This window comes from Lissotriton vulgaris, chromosome 4_1 (genome assembly GCF_964263255.1).
Source record: "Lissotriton vulgaris chromosome 4_1, aLisVul1.2, whole genome shotgun sequence".
NCBI classification, from domain to species: Eukaryota; Metazoa; Chordata; class Amphibia; order Caudata; family Salamandridae; genus Lissotriton; species Lissotriton vulgaris.
In genome coordinates this window covers 2,008,673,923-2,008,697,157 of record NC_141691.1, presented here as the reverse complement: position 1 = coordinate 2,008,697,157, position 23,235 = coordinate 2,008,673,923, and the positions used below count along the sequence as shown (strand labels likewise).

The following is a 23,235-nucleotide window of genomic DNA, read 5'->3' as shown; positions in this document are numbered from 1 at the left end:
TCATTGGCGTAATTAAACACACGACAACCCATGTTCACTAGAGAATCAATCAACGGTTGCAAGTAGAGGTTGAATAATAGTGGGGATAATGCGGAGCCCTGAGGGACTCCGCACTCCAGGATACCGACATCAGAGATACAATCCCCCAGTTGGATCCTCGCGTCCTGCCCGTCAAAAAGGATTGAAGCCATTGATGGGCCAAACCCCTTATCCCAAAAGTGGCCATTCTGTCCAGTAGTAGGGAATGGCTGACAGTGTCGAACGCCGCCTACAGGTCTAAAAGTGTCAGGGTGCTCGGTTTCTTACTGTCAGCCATACCTCTAAGCTCATCCGGCACCGAGAGCATCACCAACTCGGTGCTGTGATGTGCACGAAACCCTGCCCTGTACTAGTTTTACCCTCCTTGACGACTTTCTTTTGAAGGCACACTTTCCACAGTCAGTCTTACACCAGTTCCAGACAACAGTGCACCTCCTGACATTGGTTGGGTTCTCAATCAATGAACTTAAATCACTCCTGATTCCTTTGGAGAGGCTTCTTTTTATAGTAGCTGTTCTGGGCACAGGGCAGTACTTGATGTTTCCTCCGTTTCAACGAGTCTAGGACATTAGGGTTATGATCCCAATGTTTCAGTTTGGGTCCTGCACCTTGGTGAGAGCAGCTCTGATGCTTCTTGCCTTTTGGCTTTGTGCATCCTGCTTGTCTACTAAGTGGCATATCCAGGTCCTGCAGTGGAAGCTGAAGTTTCAACAGGCCCAGCACCAAGGGAACCTAGTGGACGTCATCCAGGTTTAGAGGAGACTCCACAAGATATGTAGTGGTGGCTGGTGGATCGCATACAGACGAGCTGACAGCAGTGATTTTTGGGTCGCTGCTGTATTGTGGAGGCCACCTGGGAGAGGTGGGGATCAGAGGATAACTGCTTCCAGCAGAAACTTGGCTCTATATAGGTCTGTTGGAGCTGCAGATCATCTGCCTGGTGTTGAACGTCTTCCTGTCATCCATCAAGGGAAGGCTGGTGCAAGTTTCCATGGGCAATACCAAATTGGCTGGAGCATCATGTCAATTTTTTTGATTATGAACCACCTTGCGGCATCTTTAAATGCCAGAGCTTAGTCGGTGAAATCTGAGGCATCATGAATTGTGGTTGCACCCAGGGTGGCGCAGGGAATCTTCTGGTATTGAGTAGAACCCCGGCTGGATCCTTTCACCACCATTGAGAATGTGCATTGTCAAAACTTCTGCTTTTTGGATTTCCCAAGAACGCTTTTGCTGGGAGATGCATTCAGATTAGTGCAGCGCGGAGCTCCTGTACTGCTTTCTGCTCTTGCCTCGAGTTCTGAAGATTAGAAACAAAAGGGCCCAGGTCTTCCTAGTGGCCACAGATTGGGCCAGGAGAGTTTAGTTAGCGTAACTTCTGGGCACAAGCATCTGACCTCTGGTCAAGCTACTGCTTTGGGAGGATCTTCTGTCTAGCCTGAGCAATCGACACCACAATGCATGAAGCTTGAGTGGTAGCAGTTGACTCCATTCGATCTAGCACCCGATGTTGTGGAGATTATTATTGCTGCCATGCACCTGTCTATGAAGTCCATGTACGCCCAGGTGCTGGGACAAGATTGTGACCAGGTGTGGAATTAGCAAAATAGACCCTTTGAAAACCAAATTGTCACACGTTTTATTTTTTCTGGATTTGGCCCAGCAAGACCTTGCAGTTGGTAATAATAAAGGACATTTTTGGACCTTTGCGTCCTTTTTGCATTTGCCAGACCAATCCTCCTTCTTTTGGTGACCTGTTGTAGTGAAGTTTATTAAAGTGTCACACAAATGTTCCCTCTCAAACTGTTTGTGATGCGAAATTGGGTTCTTAATCTGGTCCATACGTTCCTCATGTGCACCCCTTTCGCGTCCATGCACAGCTGCTGGTTACGTCTTCTTACTTTCAAAGATTTCTGGCTTTCTCACTGCAATCACCAGGCTGTCATGGTGCAGCTGATCTACACCACCCTTTTTCCGGACAAACCAATATTGAGGATAGTGTGTCTCTTTGTTTAACGTTGTGGCTCCTTTTCATGTTGGGCAATCCATCAACCTCTCAAAGCTCTTAGCTCTGTGTATCCCTCAAAAGAGGAGGAGAGACTCCATTAACTAGATTGCAAAAGTGCCTCAAGCAATTACATTAATCATTCCAAAGCTCATCGTGTGAACAATCAGCTTTTTGGGGGGATTTTTGGAGCAAAGAAAGACAAGGCGGTACAGAAATTACCTTTGCTATGGTAGATATTTATCTTCAATAATATGTGCTACTCATTGGCCATGACACACAATTGATGGATGGACTGCATTCCGACAGGATTGTTTGAATCCAGTGGCACAGTGAGCCCGGGACCCATGTCTGGGCATATCCGGCACACTTAGTGCGGGAAAGCAGAAGACACACAATAGATGGAACGAATGCAGAACAAACCAAAACATTCACCCCGTCAAGATATCTTGGTTAAATCCACTGTTCATTTGCTCACCATGCCACCCCAGTTTAGCCTTGGCCATATGCAAATCAACCTTGACCCCGTGCCTCATGGAAAGAGTCCAGCCCGAACTGCCAAGCCAGGTCCTCCCTAGACTGGATAGAAGCATCCTAGGAACAGTTTCGGGGTTTCACCCCTTATCAGCCAGGATAGCTTGAAGCCAGTGGCACAGTGAGCTCGGGACCCACGTCTGGGCATATCCTGCACACTGTCCAAAAAGCAGCTCCCAGAAGGATTGAGGGCTCCTTCACCAGGGCCACAGCCGATTCCACTGTGTTGGCATGTAGAGTAGCTGTTCTTGACATCTCCCAGGTCGCCAGTGGGTGTCAGTGCTCATGTTCACAAAGCACCACTAGTTTGACATCCAGGTATGTCAAGAAGGCCATTTCCTCTGTTCGGTCATGGAGGAAGTTTTAGCCTGAGGCCACTCCACGTTTGGGAGATACTTCTTTGTATCTATTGTGAAGGTGAGGAATCAGCAGTTAGAAGTATCCATCAGAGGAGCAAGTTACTTAGCTACAATTTCCCGCTTTCTGGTGGATACTCCAATGTATGATTCCTCAATGCCCTGTTCTGTGGAGTGGACACCTTTTGACTATATAAATAAAGTCTAAAATATGAGTTCTACTGGCAATTATTTTGTGCTCTGTGTCCTAGAGCTCAGAAAGAGTTGACCAAGAAACGGAAATCTGCACACGGTGGTGCTTATAAGAGGTTGTGCTCTGTCACTTCTGAGGTGGAATGAAGTCAACGCAGAGGTGCACTGCTGTGAAAACCAGTTAAACAGTAGTTTATTAGTAAATTAAAACCATAAACTAGGTCCTACAATTCATAAAATTTAAAAATGTATACAAGAAAAACTAAAAAAGATTTGACATATATTTCGATCGCTGATGATCTTCTCACTAGCCCTTTACTTTCTTTAGCTTTCCTTCCAAAGTATGTAAGTAGAGGTGCCAGATAAAGATAATACATGGACAAAAATGGCTGATCAGGGACTGGTCATTTTCCTAATGTGTAAAGTGCAAAATTGCCAGATTAGTGACTTGAATTCACATAAGTAAGTCGCTGTACATAATTAAAGTGCTTTGTGCGGAACTGGGGCTGGTATATGTGCGGTGCTAGATGGGCCATGTTTTTTCCCCCTGTAAAGGTGGAGGTGTGCAAAACTATGCATCCATAAAATGCCACGTTAAACAACATGATTACCTGAGCATTGCGGATAGAGAACCGCTAATTTCAGATTACCTATGCATGTGAAGTTTACTGTAAAAACTACCGATTTTCAATGTCCTAAAATTAGAATTGGGAACCCCCTCCTGATTATTCATCGCCCACCGTACATGCTGATCATTTTTTTGAAAATATTCAACAAATGGGTTAGTCTAATGTTCATCATTGTGTCGCACAGGTCAATAGGCTCCACCAGTGCAGGCCTACATGACCTATTTCCCCGGTCGAGGAACTCCTGTCTTAATAGAGATCTTAGTTGGGCCATCAGCATAGGACAAATGCATACAATGTGGAGCAATGTCTCGTTCCCCTAGTGGCATAAGCGGCATGACCGATCTTCTCTTAATCCAACCATCCTCCATTTTGGCAGGAGTTCCAGGGTGGGTATCTCTCTAAATCTTTAGGCAAGAAATGATTGTTTGATCTTTCGGTGGAAGGGTGCTGCCAGCAGGGGTTATTCTCTCAAAATGGAATATGATTGCAGCACCAGCTACCCATGAGAATTTCTAGACCGGCTTTCCTTAGCAGTTCAGCTTTGCAGTTTGGTTGATTTGGTTACCAGTTACTTTAAGCTTTGCCCAAATATATTAGAGATCCACAAATCTTCCAGTTCAAGCATCCTAATACTATTTTCAAGATGTTTCATGTGAAGGCCGTTTCCCCATTGTAAGTTAATTTCAGTCCAGACTAAATTAGCCAGGGTGTTTTCAGCTGCTGCACAGAGATTATGACAAAGCTTTACGAAAGCCAACGGCATAGCGAGTGTCGGTTTTGTGAGTAGAAATTTTAACCGGAGCTGTGCAGGTGAGGCCTACCTAGGGAGCCTATAGGTTTGTTTATAGGCTCTTATCAAAAGTTTGTCTCGCAGAGGTGCTTCATCACCTAGCATATCTCTGATCCATATGCGAGGTTTGGCAACAATTTGGATTTTATAACTGTTCCCATGTGTTTCAGACCTTGCCCACCAATGGATCCGGCCAGTGACGAGAAGCCATAATTAATGGCCTGAGCTTTCGCCCTTATCGCCTCCTTCTGAGAAACTAAGGAGCAGTTTACGTCTATTTTCACTCCTAAGTATAACCTCCTCAATTCTATTTCCCTTGATAAGACATTTTTTGATTTTTCTGGAAAGCACTATTACATACCACCACACTTGTTTTTGAAATGTTTATTTCCAGGCTGTCCTTTTCAGTGTAAGTTCCAAGGGAATTGAGCAGCCTTTGAAGGCCTATTCTAGTGTTGCTAAACAATACCAGATTGTCAGCATAGAGGATGTGCGACATTTGTTGTCCTCCTAAGCTCGGTGCCTGGGCCATCTGCTCGTTGAGCTCTGTAGAGAGCTCTGCCAAAAATAAATTAAAAGAAAGGGTGCTAGGACACAGCCCTGTTTTACACCAGATGTTGTTTGCCCCTTCTTTGACACGCACGAGTCGTCTCCAATTTTAATCTTGACCCATGTGTCTGAGTATACCAGACGCATGTGAAATATTGGGTGGGCTACCCCATCCCTGAAGTTTGTTTCATAGTTTGTTCCCAGGTACACAATCAAAAGCTGCATTAAAGTTAACAAAGCATATGTAACAAGTTGTCCCAGTTGCTTTTGCTCTATTTCTAATTAGGCTCAGGGTCATAAGATTGATTAAAGTGCCTTGACCTCTTAAAAAGCCAGTTTGATTTAAAGGGAGTATTCCGTTGTCGAGCGACCACTATTCCAGATCATGCAATAACAACGTAGAGCAGTATTTGAAGTCAACGTCCATCATTGCTATTAGTTTAAAGTTACTGGGTGAACATTCTGAGCCTTTTTTTTCTTTTCTTAATGGGATGGAGTATTGAGCCCCTCCAGCTGTCGGGGATAACTTTGTTTTCTAAGATGAAGTTAAACATAGATGCTAGGAGGCTGGCCCATTGTGGAGTAAGGTGTTTAAACAATGTCTGCGGGAGTCCATTTGGGCCAGGGGCACTGTCTGCCCGAGACTTTTTAATAACCTTCTCTACCTCTGTCGCTGTGATTATCCGCTGGTCCACAGAGGCTTTATTAGGACGGTAGGGGCTAGATGTACGCGTCGAACCGCTCTAAAAATGTGACTTTAAATAATTAACCCATTCCATCTCACTGATGTTAGTGTTATTTGCAGCTATGGGACCTTTTTCATTCCCGTTTATTATCTGCCAGAATCTTTTCGAGCATATGTTTTAGAGGCGTGTAGTAACTGGGCCCATAATGTTTCTTGTTTGTAATGTTTAGTCCTATTGTTGGAGAGAGTTTCCCATGTCACCACAGGATTGTAATCGGTTTGTGCTAGGGCCTGTAACCTAGAAACTGCATCCTCTGCTATTGAGTTGATGGTGCTGGAAGTCCACATCAGGCATTTCAGATTTTCTGAACATATTTCCTCCAACAATGTACAAACTACATCAAGTTTGCACAGGGATGCATTCACCATGATGACCTGAGGATTGTGATCGCTCTACACACAATCGCATGTACTATAATCGCAAACCTGGTTATAAAGGGTCATTGAAACAAGCGTGTAATCTATGGTTGAGACTGCGTTGCCTCAAACCCATGACCAGGCAGGTGGAATGTCAGCTCTTCTCCTGATTTAACTCTCAGTATTCTCAATGGTATTGCTTGCTCTGTGAGGGGGCCAACTACGTCACTATGTGCCTCCGAGGGACATTGAAAGAGGTTGAGATTAAAGTCTCCAGTAACTAGCCAGTGTGAAATATTATGATTATCTTTCAACTAGGATAAATGGGCTAACATTCTTATGGGTGATGCCGCTTTTTGCTTTGGGTTGATCTGTAGATTAATAAGGACAATTGGATCTTTAGAGTTATTAGCCCAACCTTCCAATTTTTAATACCATGAGGTATGGGTCGTCCAGATACACTTCCGCTTACTCCCTCGATTGGTGCTTATGTAAATTTCCAGGCCACCTTTCGCCCTTCCATGAGCGCTTTTGCTTTCTGCTGGTTTTAAATATTCTTTGTAGCCAATGAGAGGGCTACTAGTCTGCACCCAGGTTTCCTAGAACATTAAGATGTCAAAGGGTCTCAGGAATCCATTGAATTCTGAATCTGTGCATTTTATCTGATGGCCACTGATGTTCCAAGAACAGACTGACAAGCCACCCAGAACTTTTGCTGGTGGCCTTCCCTTGACTCCATCTTGATTGCTCCTAGTTCGAGACAGGGCTTGCGGTAACCAGCCCCAGTTGGATTGATGCTCATTAGTTGTTAGCAGTCTTCGCTGGTGGCAGAGTCCGTTTCATTGGTTACTTTAATTGTCATCTTTGTGGGTTCGAAGTCTGTTTTATGATGGGCTAGAAGGAGAGACCTACCACTAGCTCTTCTTTATACTGACCAGTTGGAATCCATTTGCTTATCTTTTGGTGATCCTGCTTAGGAGCACATGGGGATATCTATCCTCATGATAGGTAATTACTTCAATGCCCCAGTATTTTAGGTGATTTTTCTTTTCCAGGATCTGGGCCATAATCACCAAGGATGAAAAGGTGAACAGGGTGGGATCCGTGGGTGGTTGCCCTCTTGTCGTCTGGAACTTGATTGAAAAAATGTAATCGGACTGGACGTAGTCCATGCCTGGCAGGGCTTTGATCAATTTTAAGATGGTTGAATGGTTTAAAATGTCTTGTGGCCCCTCAATTTGAATTCCGGGATCCTTAACCGCTTCTGATCAATGCTGTTTACATCTCCGAGATGAAAATCAACTCTGATATGACCTGTTAAAGTGAATTGATTGTGAAAATGTAACGCCTCCGACTAAAGTTCGGGGAGATCATGGTGCGCTATGGGCTGAGTCTGAGTTTCTTCCTCCCTGCTCTTTTTCGCTTGCGGTTTATCTGTGCTCCATGTTGTATCCTCTCAGACAGCATCTTGCACTCCAGGTTTTCCCTCTGACTGTGAGCTACATATCTGCAGAGGCCCGCTGCATGTGGTATCAGATGCCCTCAGGTTTGCAAGAGATGCTGCCTTGTTATGGGCAGTGTCATAAGATGGAACCGAGGTGAAAATGCCTTGATCCAGTCTGGCTCCTGGAATATTGTGAAGGGGAGGAATCTGCCATTCGAGAATTCACCAGATAGAGCGCTATCAAAGAGCACGTACTTGTTTTCTTTAGTATGAAGGGGCTTAACTGCCCTTGGTCATTCTCATGTTATGATGCCTATTCATGTTGTGTTACTGTCCCTGGTATGAAAGGTACATGTAGAGTATGGCATGCAGTTCTTGGGGTCACCTGTGAAGTCTAGTGTGACTATGCTTCTTTCTTCAGACAACACGCGTAGTATCTTACAGGATATGTATCCATTTATTGGGCTCTCGTGTGAAGTCTAGTGGGGAGGAGACCACGTGACCCGTTTGTCCTTGAAGCTGCGTGAGTGGTATTGTGCTCTTTAGCTTGGCACGCACATCATTGCGTCCAGCTCCTGGGGTCTCGTGTGGAGGGGAGCAGGTGTCCATGGGCACAAAGACTAGGGCCAGTCCGGAGACTAGCAACCACAAGGGGAAGAGTTCCAACCTCTTGGACTGACACCGGGGAAGGGTGCAGCCAAGGATGCTGGCGAGAGGCGGGGGTGGCAGTGAACCCGAGACCCCGGGATGCGGACATGCCTGCACGTGTTTACATGTAGTGCGTGGGGGAAAGGCGGCATTCTGCATCGGATGGAGGGAAGCAGAAAGGCTTAGGGATGACTCCAGCAAATAATTCGGGGGTGGCGGCTAGTTCTAAACCTGCTAGTAAGCGAGGATAAGGCTGGAGCGCAGCTCGGTTCGCCAGCGTCGTACTGGTGGTATCGGGCTGGATTCTCTGCTCAGCCTTCCCTCTCTGGCTCCAGGGTGGGCTGTAGGCCCTGTCCCTGCCCGGGTGATGGTTCTCCCCGCTCCTGTGTGGATTCGTGAAATCCCGTCTGTCCCCTTTGTCTGGTTGTCGCCGCCGCTTGGAGAGGCAGTGACAGCACCCCCTGCTGCGGGATGGCTAGTGGGCCGTGCTGCCCCGGAAGCCTCGCCGCCCAGCACAGCCTCTAATAACCTGGCTCGGTCGGCAGCCTCGCTCGAAAGCCAAATACTAATTACCCCAGTTTTGGGGCGTGGAGCTCGGCGGCTCCCAGAGGGGTGTGCCTCTCACAACATCCCTGTGTCTGAGGCCCAGCCCGGCTCCTCACGGCGCTACACTGCTCCCCGCGGCTTATCGGGGACTGAGGGTAAATACAAATGCGTCCGGAGCCTTCATATCCTATCTGGTATATGTGTATAGCACAGCGGCCGCCAGTTATTGCGCTTCTTGGCGCTTTGCGCAGGTTGTATTCTGGAGCTGTGACTTTCTAGCACAGATTCTCTGTGTGACGGTTTCTGCTCTTGATCCAGGTTGTCGTATGCGTGTGACAGTGTCATGGTGTTGGGTGGGTGCGCTGGCCCTGGCCCGCCCTAACTCGTGCCAGTGTGCGCTGGGTTGTCTGTGCAGCGGCTCCCAGCCAGGTTCTCCCAGCTGCTGAGTCCTCGTGCCTAGTTGGCTTCTTGTCTGTTTGGTTCTTTCCCGATGTGACTCAAGTGAGGTCCAGCTAGATCTTCCATCCCGGGAGGATGCGCCGCAGCGCTCCTGTCCTTTATCCTGCTGTTATCGGGTCCTAGTGCTTGTGTGAAAGTTAGTCAAAGCGCTTTAGCGAGAGGACAAAGCCGCCGTATTGAGTCTCCATCGAGGCCTTAAAGAGAAGACTTGCAAAGCTGTAGAGGCCGCTGTCCGCAAAGCAAGGCCACCTTCATGCCATCGGCATTGAAGCCCCCCACAGCCATGTTTCCCCCACTAAGACGACGTCATCGTAGGCCTTCACCCCCACACTTCTGCCAAGAGGTCGGCTAGCACCGGGAGGGTCCTCCTACCCCCTTGCCCCCTTGTTTGGCTGCCCCCACTTCAGACTGTTAATGCCTCGCCGTGGACTCGGCAGTGATCGCTAGATTGACCAGTCTCAGTGGCTCTTGGGAGCAGCAGAGGTGTGAGGAAGTGACCCACAGAGCAGCGTTTATTCATGTTTATTTATAGTAGTGTGACAAGCGGTGCCGCTCACCTCTCATCGCCCCTCTGTCCTTGCTTCGGTGGCGACACAACCCCTCTCTCTTCTGAACAAGATCTCGCCCGGCTGCAGATTTTGACTGCACATTTTGTGCTTCTTAATGTTGTGGGTTCATCTTTCTAGTGGGCTCATTATTTGACGTCTTATAAAGTGAGTGATACAAATTGCACTTTTTAAACTACAAAATCAATGAATTCAGTTTTATTGAGAACTGCAAAATGTGTCTAATCCTATTTCTGAGGAGATGCTTTCGGAAGTATCCAGCAGTATGCTTTACATGTGGCCGCTAGGGGTCAGTGATTGAACGGCTTTCTTTCCCCGAGTACTTGCACTCTACTAACCCGATAGATCGGAGCGCATCGCCTTTAAGCAGCCTTTAATTTTGCGTCCACTTAAAAGCAATTCCCTCCTATCTGACACCGACCGGACACTGCACGCAGCCCCCACGGGCTATCGATTCTCCCTGTCTGAAATATAAATACCGAATCCACCGTCTAATATTAGCCTGCCTGACACTGCTCCTTCCACCTGGCCTTTCTTTGCCAGACATTTCTGCTGCACTTGCTGTCCTGGCTCCAGACACCCCCTTCTGATTAGGTCGATTACTCGACTTTCCATTCCGCTCTTTATGGACGGCCGTCTAGGTCATGTCTTTGTTTTTTAAGGAATTGCTTATAGAAAACTTTTCTGGCATCGTGTTCTCCTGTCTGATCCTCTGATTATGCTGGGGCTTCTTTTTTTTAATTTCTTGGCTTTGTGCACTGTTTCCGTCGGTTGTTTAGACACTTTTGTTAAAGCGCTACGTAATGAGATGGTGTTGCACAAAAACAATATAACTCATCATGGCATTCTGATTTAATACCACATTCCCTAGTAGTAAAGCACATGCTCCGGTAGATAGTTCTACATGTGCCTGGAAAAAACAAACTGATTATCCCACATAAGGTTAGATGTGCAACTCTGTCTACGGTTTGGCCTGAGCAACTTGGGCAACCCCAGACCTAAAGTGTTGGTCTAACCAGGTCTGGGTTCCTCCAAGGATGACAGTGCAATCTCACATCTGTAGAGCTTCAGACCTGGCATGTTATGTGGTAGAAACCGTGGACACCCTTGAACTATGATCAAGATAGAAATCTATGATCGAGCAGTAGACCGGGGTCTTCACTTTAACCCAGGACATGTTCAAGCGCATACGGCGGCCAGAAGGTCGTGTCCAAGATCTCGTTGATGGCTCCTACAACCATAAACCCATTTGTCTTAGTAACGCATTTCAACCAGTGTTCACCCATTACATTTCTGACTACCACCAGCCAGTCTTTGAAGACCGCTTCTGACTCACCTTCATCTCCCCTTAAATCAAAGTGAATCTAGGTCTTCCTGAACGCGGGAACCCAATGATGGGAAAAATCGATTAATAGTATTGTGTATCAACAACACGATACCCTTGCACACAGCAAGATCATATAATGAATTGTCAGTGTAGACACTTGTACAATAGAAACAAAGCCTGTCGGTTGACAGAATAACATTTTGCTCATTAGATTGATTGTCTGAAATGTGGTGTTTTAATTTTCTTAAAGTCCAGCCGACACGTGTTTCGTCGCATGTGGGACAATCCCCCCGCGACTCCTCAGGGCTATAATTACATAGATTTCACTAGGGAAGTCGCTCCGTCAGTGATACTTCCGACCCGACAGGCCCCAGGACTGTAAGTGGTACAGTAGAAGTATTAAATAAAAGATATCATATAGATGCTGAACGTGTGTGTACAAGTCACGCGGTCTGTAGATTTGAGGAGCACTCGCAGAAGTGCAAGTTCTTCTTATGAAGGTACTCGAAAAAGTGGAATTGTAGGAGTCTGATTCGGTAAACAGACTGACAATAACGAGATGATTAGATCGTGAGTGGAGCACTCTGGGTTTATAAAGGACACCGTTTCATAGTCTGGAAGTGCGTCTCTTCACTAGGCCCTTGAAAACGGGGGTCAGTTTCTCTGCAAATGCGGGTGCCTTGGAGCATGAGACGAGTATGTCTGTATCTGTGAACGGTTCTGTGTTCCGGAACACAGAACCGTGTATGATATCTTGTATTTAATACTTCTACCGTACCACTTACAGTCCTGGGCACTGTCGGGTCGGAAGTATCACTGATGGAGCGACTTCCCTAGTGACATCTATGTAATTATAGCCCTGAGGAGTCGCGGGAGGATTGTCCCACATGCGACGAAACACATGTCGGCTGTATTTCTTTTAGGAAAATTAAAACACCACATTTCAGATGATCGATCTAATGAGCAAAAATGTATTCTGTCAACTAACAGGCTTTGTTTCTATTGTACAAGTGTCTACACTGACACAATTTATTATATGATCTTGTGTGCAAGGGTATCGTGTTAATTTTCGGAGTATTAGCCTAGGCCTATACTGCATTGGGGGGGTTATAGGGCTCATCCCCTCACCCTTTTGCACCTCAATCCGACTAAGAATCTTCAGATAGAATTGCGCTATTTATTTAGCAGTGCGCCCTTTTTCTCCAAACCTGACTAAAAACCCTTTATACAATTAGAATTAGTATTGTGTATCACCATAGGACAAAGCAGAACCACAAGGATCTCCGCAGCCAAGAAAACAATTGGATCAGAATGCTCTAAATATGCATTAGAATAATTCTGATGATTCAGTGACGTCAGCCTTGGGAAAACATCTGCAATTTACTTGACTCGAAGCAGAGGAAACACTTTGAGGTTAATCCTGGCCCTATCGAACTCTGTATCTAATAGCCCTTCCCAGCTGCAATGGTGAGGCGACTTTGCCGTCCCGTTTATAACAGCACCCATACCGATGCCCCACTCTGGTAAACCTAAGCCATCACAAAACCCTATGGACCAAGATAAATTTGTTTAGTCTGTTTCCAGCTTTTGTGGTAGAGTTGGTGCGTTTTAACACCCACTGACAACAATGTTGATTCCCTCTTAATCTTTCAGTGAAATGTAAATTTTTATGAATGATTTATTTTCCACTTAAATTAAAATCTTTCAAGCTACAAAAAAAACTGGTTTTCCCCTTGGTACTAAATGAACTGAAGATGGAAAACATGTTTAACAAAATGGACACAATTCTCCAGACAATGAAAATCAATACAATTCTAAGATCTTTGCTCACAGAGCCCTAATCCCCATTCTTTCAATCCAAATCCACTTGGCCTTGAACGCCCTGTTGTCCTATCCTGCATGGTTTTGGCTCGGCATGTGCACATTTAGCTCAGACTGTACCCTACTTAGATGAAACAGTCTCAGATCTATACTAATCTTATTAACCAGTGAGGTGAGGATGCTGTGCAGAGCATTACAAACCAAAGATCCTTGTACCAGCAAAGCGTAGCCCCATTTAACCTCGTATGTGTGTCTGGTTGGAGTGGGATGCGTGTTAATCCCTGATTGAATGTTGATTGACAAATGCGAAAAAAACAATTGATGGTCAGAATGCAGAACAATGTCAATACATTCACCCTAGTACAGATATCTGGGCCTAAATCCATCGTTTTTTTGCTCACCATGCCATTCCAGTTTGGACCAAGCCATATGCATATCAGTCTTGACCCTGCGCCCAATGGGAACAGTCCAGCCCGAACTCCCAGGCCAGCTCCTCCCTAGACTGGAAACAAGCATCCTAGGACCGGTTTTGGGCTTTCAGCCCTCATCAGCCAGAATAGATTGACTCCAGTGGCATGGAGAGCACGGGATCCACGTCTGAGCTTACCCGTCCCACTCGGGTGACAAATGCAAAAAATCAATTGATGGAGAGAATGCAGAACAATGTCATACATTCACCCCAGTACAGAGATATGGGCCTAAATCCATAGTGTTTTTGCTCATCATGCCATTCCAGTTTGGCCCCAGCCATATGCAAATCAGTCTTGACCCTGCGCCCAATGGGAACAGTCCAGTCCGAACTGCCAGACCAGGCCAGGCCAGGTCCTCCCTGGACTGGAAACAGGCATCCTAGGACCGGTCTCGGCCATATGGCCATGTCTGAACTGGGGTGGCGGAGTGAGTTAAAGAATGATAATGGATTAAACTGAGATCAGTTGACTGGGGGTGAGTGCTTGCAATGTTCAACAATCCGTCCATCATCCCCTTTGGTTTTGCTTTGTTCGCCCTAAGTTGGCAGGGTATGCTCCGACGTGGGTCCCTTGCTCACTTTGCCACTGGATTCAAGCTAGCCTGGCTGATGACGGCTGATTAGCCAGAAACTGGTCCCAGAATGCTTGTTTCCGGTTCAGGGAAGACGTGGCTTGGCAGTTCGAGCTGGACTATTGTATGTAAATGTAAATGTAGTTGTACTTGTAAAGCGCACGGCTGCCTCAGCAACGGGGCGTCCCGGCGCTGCACTCATACCGCTGTGGAACCCTTCCTGGCTTTCCTGTGAGATGTCCACTCCTGGGCACCCCCAAGGTGAAGCTAGGCATCCAAGTGCTGCTGTGGCCGTTGTGGAGATTAAGCAAGCTATTGCCCAGAGTCACAGAGTGGGACCCATGATTAGACAAGGCACTGAGGCGAGAATCATCAGGTCCGGGGAAATTGAGTCCAAGAGCCGCTGAGGCGGGAATTGAACCCTGGTCCCGGGCCAGACCTCTGCATCAGGGTCTGCCGCTCTAACCATTGAGCTACACTTCTCCACTCCATGAGGCACAGGGTCAGGCTGACTTACATATGTCTGAACTGGGGTGGCGGAGTGAGCTAAAGAATGATGATGGATTAAACCCAGATCAGTTGACTGGGGGTGAGTGCTTGCATTGTTCAACACTCCGTCCATCATCCCCTTTGGGTTTGCTTTGAATGTTGGTTGACACAACGAGGGATGTGTAAAACATTTCATTACAGCATAGGTTCCAAACTGATTGTTCACTCTTTAAACAAGAAAGATGGCCATTAAATTATTTTAACAGAAGAGAAGCCATTGTATCAAGCTGAGAGGTTCAGGACTGTGATTAAAACAGAAACCACAGGAAAGGGGCCACTTGGCTTGACCCCCTCTAATGTTTGTGATAATTTAAAGCCGTAGGTGGGGACGGCCTCAGTACTTTAAGGTGGAACATAAGCCAAAATCATGAGTATCCTCTGTGCTGCAGTGACCGGGATGGGGGCTGTGCAGAAGCACAACTCGAAGGGTCTGGTTTTAAGAATCTAGTTCATTTTCCAGTCCAGCAAGATGCAGATAAGCTGTAGTGCCCAGATTTCAGGATTTGTGGCCAGTGGTAGGCATACATAGGAGGAATGGTGTCAATCAAAACATTGCCCATCCCACTGTGTGTGTTTGTGGAGCCTTGGAAAAGAGATCAATAAAAGCATATTGAGCAGGTCCGCTCCAAGGGTCTTTACACGCAGTGAGGTGATCAGTGGGTCTGCTACTCTTCTTAATGGGAGTAATTAGCAAGGTGCTTGGTTTGAAAAGGTGGATGTTGCAGGAGAGGTGGAATGACTCGCCATATGAGGTGTGCTATAAGTCAGAAGGTTTGTCCTGGCCCTTGCGATACCCAGACCAGGAACCAGTCAAGATGCACCTCGGGGCTGAGGGGCCAGACTTCATGGAAGCTGCCCCCAGGTAGGCATATCTCTCAAATCAAACATATGCTTGTCAATCTTTCAACAAAAAAACTGTACTTAAAACACATCCAAAGCCAAGGATAATTACACCGGTATGTATCTTGAAAGTGAGCAGCAACAATGAAGGAAAGATGGCTGTCAGATTTTTATGTTGGATTGAAGTGTTCAACGTTCTTATTCTAAGTTCTATTGTTTTGTTGAAGTTGTTGGCAATAAAGAGGATCAGCATAATATTGGCCTCTGTGCCTTAGCATATAACCGGGATCCAGTAATGATAGCCCTTTAATTTGTTTCTTTTTTTGCAGTCTGTCTCTATCAGAGTAGAAGTAGATGCCGCGTGGTCTCTTCTAACCCATCCTCTCCCTTCTTCCTCAGCCATTCTTCCGGTTGCTGAACCTACGAAAGCTGGGCCTGAGCGACAATGAGATCCAGAGACTGCCTCCGGAGGTGGCAAATTTCATGCAGCTTGTGGAGCTCGACATCTCACGAAATGGTAAGGCGTTGAAGGCCTCATGTGGATTAATAGAAGCTTGTAAAATGACAACTTTAGATGTTCTTAAATCAATTTTCACTCCTTAAACCAAGCCTTCTAGAAGAGGTGTCACAAATAAAATGTGTGAAGATACTAGCAGGTCAGAGGCACAGTACTGTGGCCAAGAGTTCTTAAGGCCTCACCCTAGACAGGGAAGCCGCCCCTCTGGATTTACATAAGTTTTGAAGAAGACTGCCTCTAAGCTTTCTTTCTCTAAGATTCTGGCTACATCTGTGATTTCAAACTTGTGCAGACACCTTGAAGCTTTTAGTCTTTTCTCAATGCTTTGTCCCTAAAATGAAAGCTCAATCTAAAGTTTGATTTTCAGCAAGCTGAGCATTGTTTCTGATGTTTTTCAGGAGCACTCATGCTACCCTTAAGGGTTTCTTGGCCCTGAAAGAATATGTATGTACTCAACATGTAGGGCCTCCTCATAACCATAGCATGCAGAACATAGCCTTGGTTTTACACTGACTCTTACAATAAGTTGAGTGGAACGCAGGCTACTCCAGAAAGTTGGGGTTCATGCCTCCACTCCTTCTCTCTCGTAACTGGGAATAAAGAGCAAACCCTGGTTGGCAGAGCGCAATGCTCGACCTGGAGAATGTGCAGTCCATTGGTTGCTGAAAAAAAATGGAGGCCCTTTACCATAAAAGGGCTAGTGTTCAAAACAAAATACTTGGAAAAAGATGTCGGTGAAGAAAGGAGCCAGGGGAGTTCATACACAATTGAAGTCGACTCTTCTCATTTTGGTGCGTACAAGCCCAGCTGCAGAGTTCTGTAACATCTGTTGACATAAAAGGGCATCATAAAGCTTAAGTTATGTTCATTCGCCTTTTTTATCACTAACTTGTAATGGCTATATCTATTGATATTGATAGTTTGTAAAATGCTAGTTTGCCCAACGATGTCTTGGCGCTAGCGTCCATTGTGATGTAAGTAAAAACAAGCCTGTCTAGTTGACAAGGAAGGTGTGCCAGAGGGAAGGGGCCTGTAAAAGAGCCAGGTTTTAAGTTGCTTTCTGAACTGCAGGAGAGTGGGTTGAGCTTTAAGATGCAAAATATTCCGTAATTTTATGGTGGCAACAGAAAGGCTTCTTCCTCCCCACAATGATTTCCTGATTTTTTTTTTTGCATTACCATCGATTTAGTAGAGACAGAGCGAAGGGCTCTTCTGGAGATATACCATCAGAATTTCTTTCTCAGATAGTGTGGGCTTGAATCGTGATGGGCTTTGTGTGCCAAGCAGGCTACCCTTTTTCTGACTAAAGTCAATATAGGATCTTAATAGTTTGGGAGACTGATGTATGTTTTGAGATCTTCATAAGCAGGCGAGCTGACACATTTTGTAGAACTTGCAATTTATTCATCTGCCTTTTTTTGTATGCCCAAATAAAAGGCATTACAGTAGTCCATCTTTGACAGAACTAAGTTGTGAATACTGTTTTCTGTAAATCAAAAGGGATGAACAGGAGGATCTTTTTCAGTGTTATTAGAAGATAAAAGCAGGATGATGTAATTGCATTAATCTGTTCTGATAACCTGATATTACTATCAAAAATCACCCCCAGATTTCTGACCTTAGTGACTGGAAGGGGAAATGGCCCAGCTTCTGAGGACACCATGTAGGATTCCAAAAAGTTTTTTCCTTTACAAAAATAAGGGACTCTGTCTTCTCAGAGTTTAGCTTGAGACCATTGTCTCCCATCCAGCCTACCTCACCCATACACTTGCTGAAGCATTTCGCATCTTCTGTGTGATCCCCTGAGATCAAAACTACAATTTGCGTATCGTCTGCATAAGAGATAGAAAAGCCAAAGGCTCTACTAAATTTGTCAGTGGTGCCACATACATATAAAAAAAGGTAGGGCTCAGAGAAGATCCCTAATGAACACTGCATGGTAAATTGAAATATACAGATGTGAAGTCTCCAAAAGCTACAGCTCCTTTTCTATTTGAGAGAAAAGCTCTCAGATGCTCAAAAGCCATCCCTCTGAGACCTACGCTTTCAAGCCATTCGATGAGCTGTGGGTGGGAGACGGTATAGAATGCAGCAGAACGATCCAGCAGGATGAATGCAGTTTTCCCTCTGCTGTCCATAATCATTCTAATTTCTACAGGGTCTGTATCTAGTGCTGACTCTGTACTGTGTTTTTTCCTAAAACCATACTGTGCTTAATCTAAAATCTCATTCTCGTCAATGAAGGATGAGCGTTCAAAGTTGAGGTGTTTTTCCAGTATCTTTGCTTTAAAGGGAAGCCGGGAAATGAATATGTAATTTTTACCCACACGGGGGTGAAGTGAGGGCTTTTCAACAGGGAAAGAATGGAGGCCTTCTTCCAATCAGTGGGGAAGATTCTAGCTTTGATGGTCGCATTTCAAAGTTTTGTCAGAGGAAACGAGATCGTACCGCTTACTGACTGCAGAATTATTGGCGGACAGGCATCTGAAGGGGTACCTGATTTAATTAAATCAATAAGCCTCCTACTTTTCTCATCATTCAGCAGCGGGAATTCATGAAGTGTAGCATGAGAAATTTGTGAGCCATCCAAACTATTTCCCATTACTATTGTGTTCTGGTTTGGGTGAAATTTACAGTATATTTCCAGTACACTTCTTGAAAGAAAGTTACTATTCTGTTGCACATAGTTTGGTTGGACTACTTTGTAATATCATGACTGTAAAGTGTTTTAACTGTTTTGAAAAGTTCCTTAGCTGAGTTTTTGGCCAGACTAATTTTTGCTGTGAAGTATTTTGATTTATTATCTATAATCTGTCTCTTGTGTTCTAAGATGTATTGTTTGTATTTAGGTTCTTTCTGCTCCACAGTGGTTTTCTCTCCTCACACATTCTTGAAGCCTACATTTTTGTTTAAAGAGTTTAAGTTCAACTGAGAACCAGTGGGCACAAGGTTTATTTCTGAGTTTTGTAAAAGTTTTCACTGGGTCTGTTAGAGACACTGTTGCGTTTATCTAGTCCTTGTAACCAGGGGAGGCTACTTTAAGGTCCTTTGCTAGGACAGGCTGAGAATCAGCAACCAGAGTATCATTGAATTTAGCAGTATTTGTTTTTCCAGGCTCTTGCTTTAATAATTTGCAGGGAACAATAATTATTACTTCAGTTTACATTTTTGGCTTTAACCTTTAGCTTCTTGTTAGATAAAATGTATTGCCCACTGTATGAGTAGCTTGATTTATCACTTGATCGAGGTTATAACAATGTAAATTGTCAATTCAATGCTCAGTTTCTGGTTTATTTAGAACCTCCAGATGAATATATCTAAATCAACAGCCAAATTAATAGATCCTCCAGATGAATAGTCTATACCACAAAAGTACATTAGTCAGCGAAAGCAGGTGCTAATCATGTCCTTACTCTCCTATCATCAAGCTGAAGGTATTGATTACACCGAAACTGTGTTTGTTGCTGTTAAAGTATTGTTCAACAGATCAATCCAGACCTTGACAAATGTGACTATGAAAGGTTTGCAGCTCTAAAGATATATGTTTTTGTCTCATCACTGTAGTCTTAACCAGAAAATGTTGTCAAAGAAGAATATTTTGTTTCCATGAGGGATTAGATTAGAGAAGTCGGGGGCAAATCAGTCCTATCGCTAGAAAATGGTAATCGGGTCTCACAGCTTCAGCCACTGCCTTCTTGCTTGATACCGGTCCAGGGAAGACATGGCTTGGCAGTTCGGGCTGGACTGTTCCCATTAGGCACAGGGTCAAGACTGATTTGCATTTGGCCATGTCTGAACTGGGGTGGCTTGGTGAGCAAAATAACAATGTATTAAAACCAGATCTGTGACTTGGGGTGAATGTTTTGCCATTGTGCAACATTCCGTCCATCATCTTGTGTGTTTTTCTGAATTACCCCTAGGCATCAGACTGGATCTGGAGAAATGTTTTCATAGCAGTACCCCTGCGTGTTGGTAGGTGGCGCCCGTCGACTCTGCATTCGTCGTTGGCGCCATGGTCGCCGGAATGACATTGCAGTATCTACCTGCACGCTGACATCAGTTCTTCCTTTTTCCACGCCAAACTAGAGCAGATCCGGAGAGAGCGTCCCCCCATGTCACTTTTTGACTAACCCTTTTTCGACTTTTGTCGACATCTTTTTGAGTCTTCGACTCCTGATGCATGAGGGATGTCCAGCCATCGGCCCGGTTTCAAGGCCTGTGACTCCTGTCACAAGTTGATGTTGGTCACCGATACGCACCTCGTGTGGCACTGGTGCCTGTAGCGCGGCCACGACCCAAATTCGTGCTCCGACTGCCTGGCCCTGAACCCAAAGTCTTTGAGGGAGCGGTCCCGAAAGGTTTTGGCATCCTGGCAGTCCGCTCTGCGCCGTTCGAGGTCCCGGTCAAGGGGAAGGTCGCGGGACCGGTTGCAGACTCACCACCATTTGTCCTAAAAATCTTCGTACTCCTCAAGTAAGTCGAAGCACAAAAAGAAGGCGAAGAGTGACGATGCTTCTTCACCTTCTTTTCCTTCGACGCGGGACCCGGAGCGTTTTCACTCTCCAGCTCCTTCCACGGAAGCTGCAGGGACGGCTCTGTGCTTCCCTCCTTTTCCTGGAGCCGAAGCGCCCCCTGCCCAGCTTTGTGCATTTTACGAAGCGCTGCACAGCATCTTTAGGCAGCTTAACTCCGGCAGGCGCTCCTTTGGGCCCTTTGGGCCCCAGGGACTTGGCTGGGGGCCCTCGGCCTTCAATGCCGGCAGCTCCGGCCTTGGCGCCGCAGTGTCCCCAAGGATCCAGGCCTGGATCCGGATCGGTGCCGGTCGACCTCATGGCACCTTTTCTGACACCGATTCCAGTGACATCGCCCCTGAGGTCAGGTGCACCCCCAATGCCGGCGTTGACCCAAGCCCCCCTCATATTTGGACACGGCACCACCCGAAGTAGACCGTCGTCTGTACCGCCGCCGATGGTTACTTTTGTACCTCTGTTCATCCCTGGCGTTGCCTACCACCCTGAGTGGCAGCCAGAGGAGGGTGAGGAAGACTGGTAGGGGTCTGTTGACCCTCTAGCAGACAAACTTGAGGAGCCATACTGGAGAGAGGACTTAGGTGATGCCAGTGGTCTGGATACCTCCCCAGACCTTGGTATGCTTTCTCCTCCTATGGTGACTGAGGCCTTCGGCCTCGAACTTCCTACGGGGGCTGTCAGGACTAACGTCCTGACTGAAATGCATAAGCCGGCAGCAATCTCTTCGGAGCCCCAGCTGCCTTTTAATGAGGCTCTCACTGACATCCTTCTGGGCATTTGGTCCAAGCCCAGCACAAGGTTTCCTGTGGAAAGGATGATTGCCCGACTCCACCGCCTGGCTCCGGCGACCCACTTTTACTCTCCCAACACCCTACTCCTGAGAGCCTGGTGTTCCAAGCCTCATCTTCAAAAGGCACATTCCCTTCTGCTCCCCCAGATACGAAATCCAAGAAGCTTGAGCATATTGGGAAGATGTTTTCTTCCACCAGCTTAGTACTGCAGTTTGTGAACACCGCATGTCTCTTGGGCCGTTATACACACATGGTGTGGGATACGGTCGCAAAGTGCTGCCACAGTGCTCCGAGGAGACCCGGGTCGTATTCACCCACGCTGTTGCTGAGGGTCGAGACGCAGCTAAGTTCACCATCCAGTGTGGGCTGGATAGCTCCGACTCGCTGGGTAGGGCGGTTTCCCCGTTGGTAGCCCTGAGAACGTCTGGTTTCTCTGGGGATGTCCAATCCACACCTTTGGACATGCCCTTTGATAGCAGTCACATGTTTGGTGACAAGGCGGACAACGCGCTCAAGCACTTTAAGGACTCTAGGGCCACAGCCAGATCCTTGGGCCGCGCAGCAACTTCTCGCCCCATGCAGTCTGCCTTTCGCCCCCTTTCATGGCTTCGGAAGGGGTGCCCCACAATATTCCACCCAGAGCCACCGGGCTGCGCAGGCTACCCAGCCGATGCATGGACGTGGGACCCAGCGTCGTGGGTCAATGGGCCAGCAGGCGGACTTGTCCAACAATGTCCCCCCTGCAGCAGGCTCCAAACCTTCCTAGTCTGTCTTTTCAGTGCCACCAGTTGACAGTGGGCGGCAGGATCCACCATCACCTCCTCCACTGGTACAACATCACGTCAGACAGGTGGGTTTTGCAGAGAGACCAAAGGGGCTACTCCCTCCCTTCAAGACTACCCGTCTTCGCCAGGAAGTTACGGTTTTCTTGGCCAAGGAAGCTATCGAACGAGTCCCTGTTCTAGAAGTAGGTTGTGGTTGTTACTCTCACTACTTCCTTGTACACAAGAAGGACAAAGGCCTGAGTCCTATCTTAGATCTCAGGGAAGTCATCCGTTTCCTCCGGAAGGAGAAGTTCAAACTGCTGACCTTTTCTCAGGTCCTGTGTGCACTTGACCCTGGAGACTGGATGGTAGCATTGGACTTGCAGGACGATTATTTTCATATCCTGTCTTGCCTGCCCATCGGCGTTACCGAAGGTTCACAGTGGGCCACAAGCATTAGTCTGGTTATTGTGAGAATGACACTGAGGCTGCTGGGCCTCATGGCCTCCTGCAGCCTGCTGGTAGATCATGCCAGATGGAATATGCGGGCTCTGCAGTTGGACCTGAAGTTCCAGTGGGCGTAGCATCAGGGCTATCTTTCTAATGTCATCCAGATCTCGGAGGGGACTGCGAGTCCAGGGCAGTGGGGGCTCACAAACCAAGATTGGGTCAGCAGCAGATTCCTCTCCTTTCCCCAACCAGAGTTCACAGTGGTGACACATGCATCACTCCTTGGATGGGGCGGCCAGATGGGCGAGGCACAGATCAGAGGTCTCCAGCAGAGTCCGGGCTCCACATCAATCGTCTGGAGCTTCGGGCGATCTGTCTTCCACTGAAGGCATTCCTTCTTTCTGTCAAAGGAAGAGTAGTGCTGGTGTTCACGGACAACATCACTGCCAAGTGGTACTGCAACAAATAGGGCGGGCGGGTTCGTGGACCCTATGTCAAGAAGCTCTTCTCCTTTGGACATGGCTGGAACATCAGGGCATATCCCTGGTGGTTCAACACCTGGCGGGTTCCCTGAACGGTATGAACTCCGCAGCCGTTGCATGATGGATCACAAATGGCATCTACACTCTTAAGATTGTGCAAGGTCTCTTTCAGCAGTGGGGAGAGCCTTGGTTAGATCTATTCGGCACCGAATAGAATGCGCAATGTCAGCAGTTCTGCGCATTGGAGTTTCTAAGGCGGCATTCG

General features: G+C 46.7%; 1 protein-coding gene across 24 annotated transcripts in view; it reads left to right on the top strand.

Moving 5' to 3' along the window:
- Positions 1–23,235, top strand: part of SCRIB (scribble planar cell polarity protein) — a 668,035-nt gene that overhangs the window by 186,327 nt on the left and 458,473 nt on the right. For all 24 annotated transcript variants that reach the window (XM_086966382.1, XM_086966383.1, XM_086966358.1 and 21 more), the window contains exon 2: positions 15,837–15,954. In XM_086966382.1, coding sequence (XP_086822508.1) covers positions 15,837–15,954 — 118 coding nt within the window. The remainder of the gene's footprint in view (positions 1–15,836; positions 15,955–23,235) is intronic.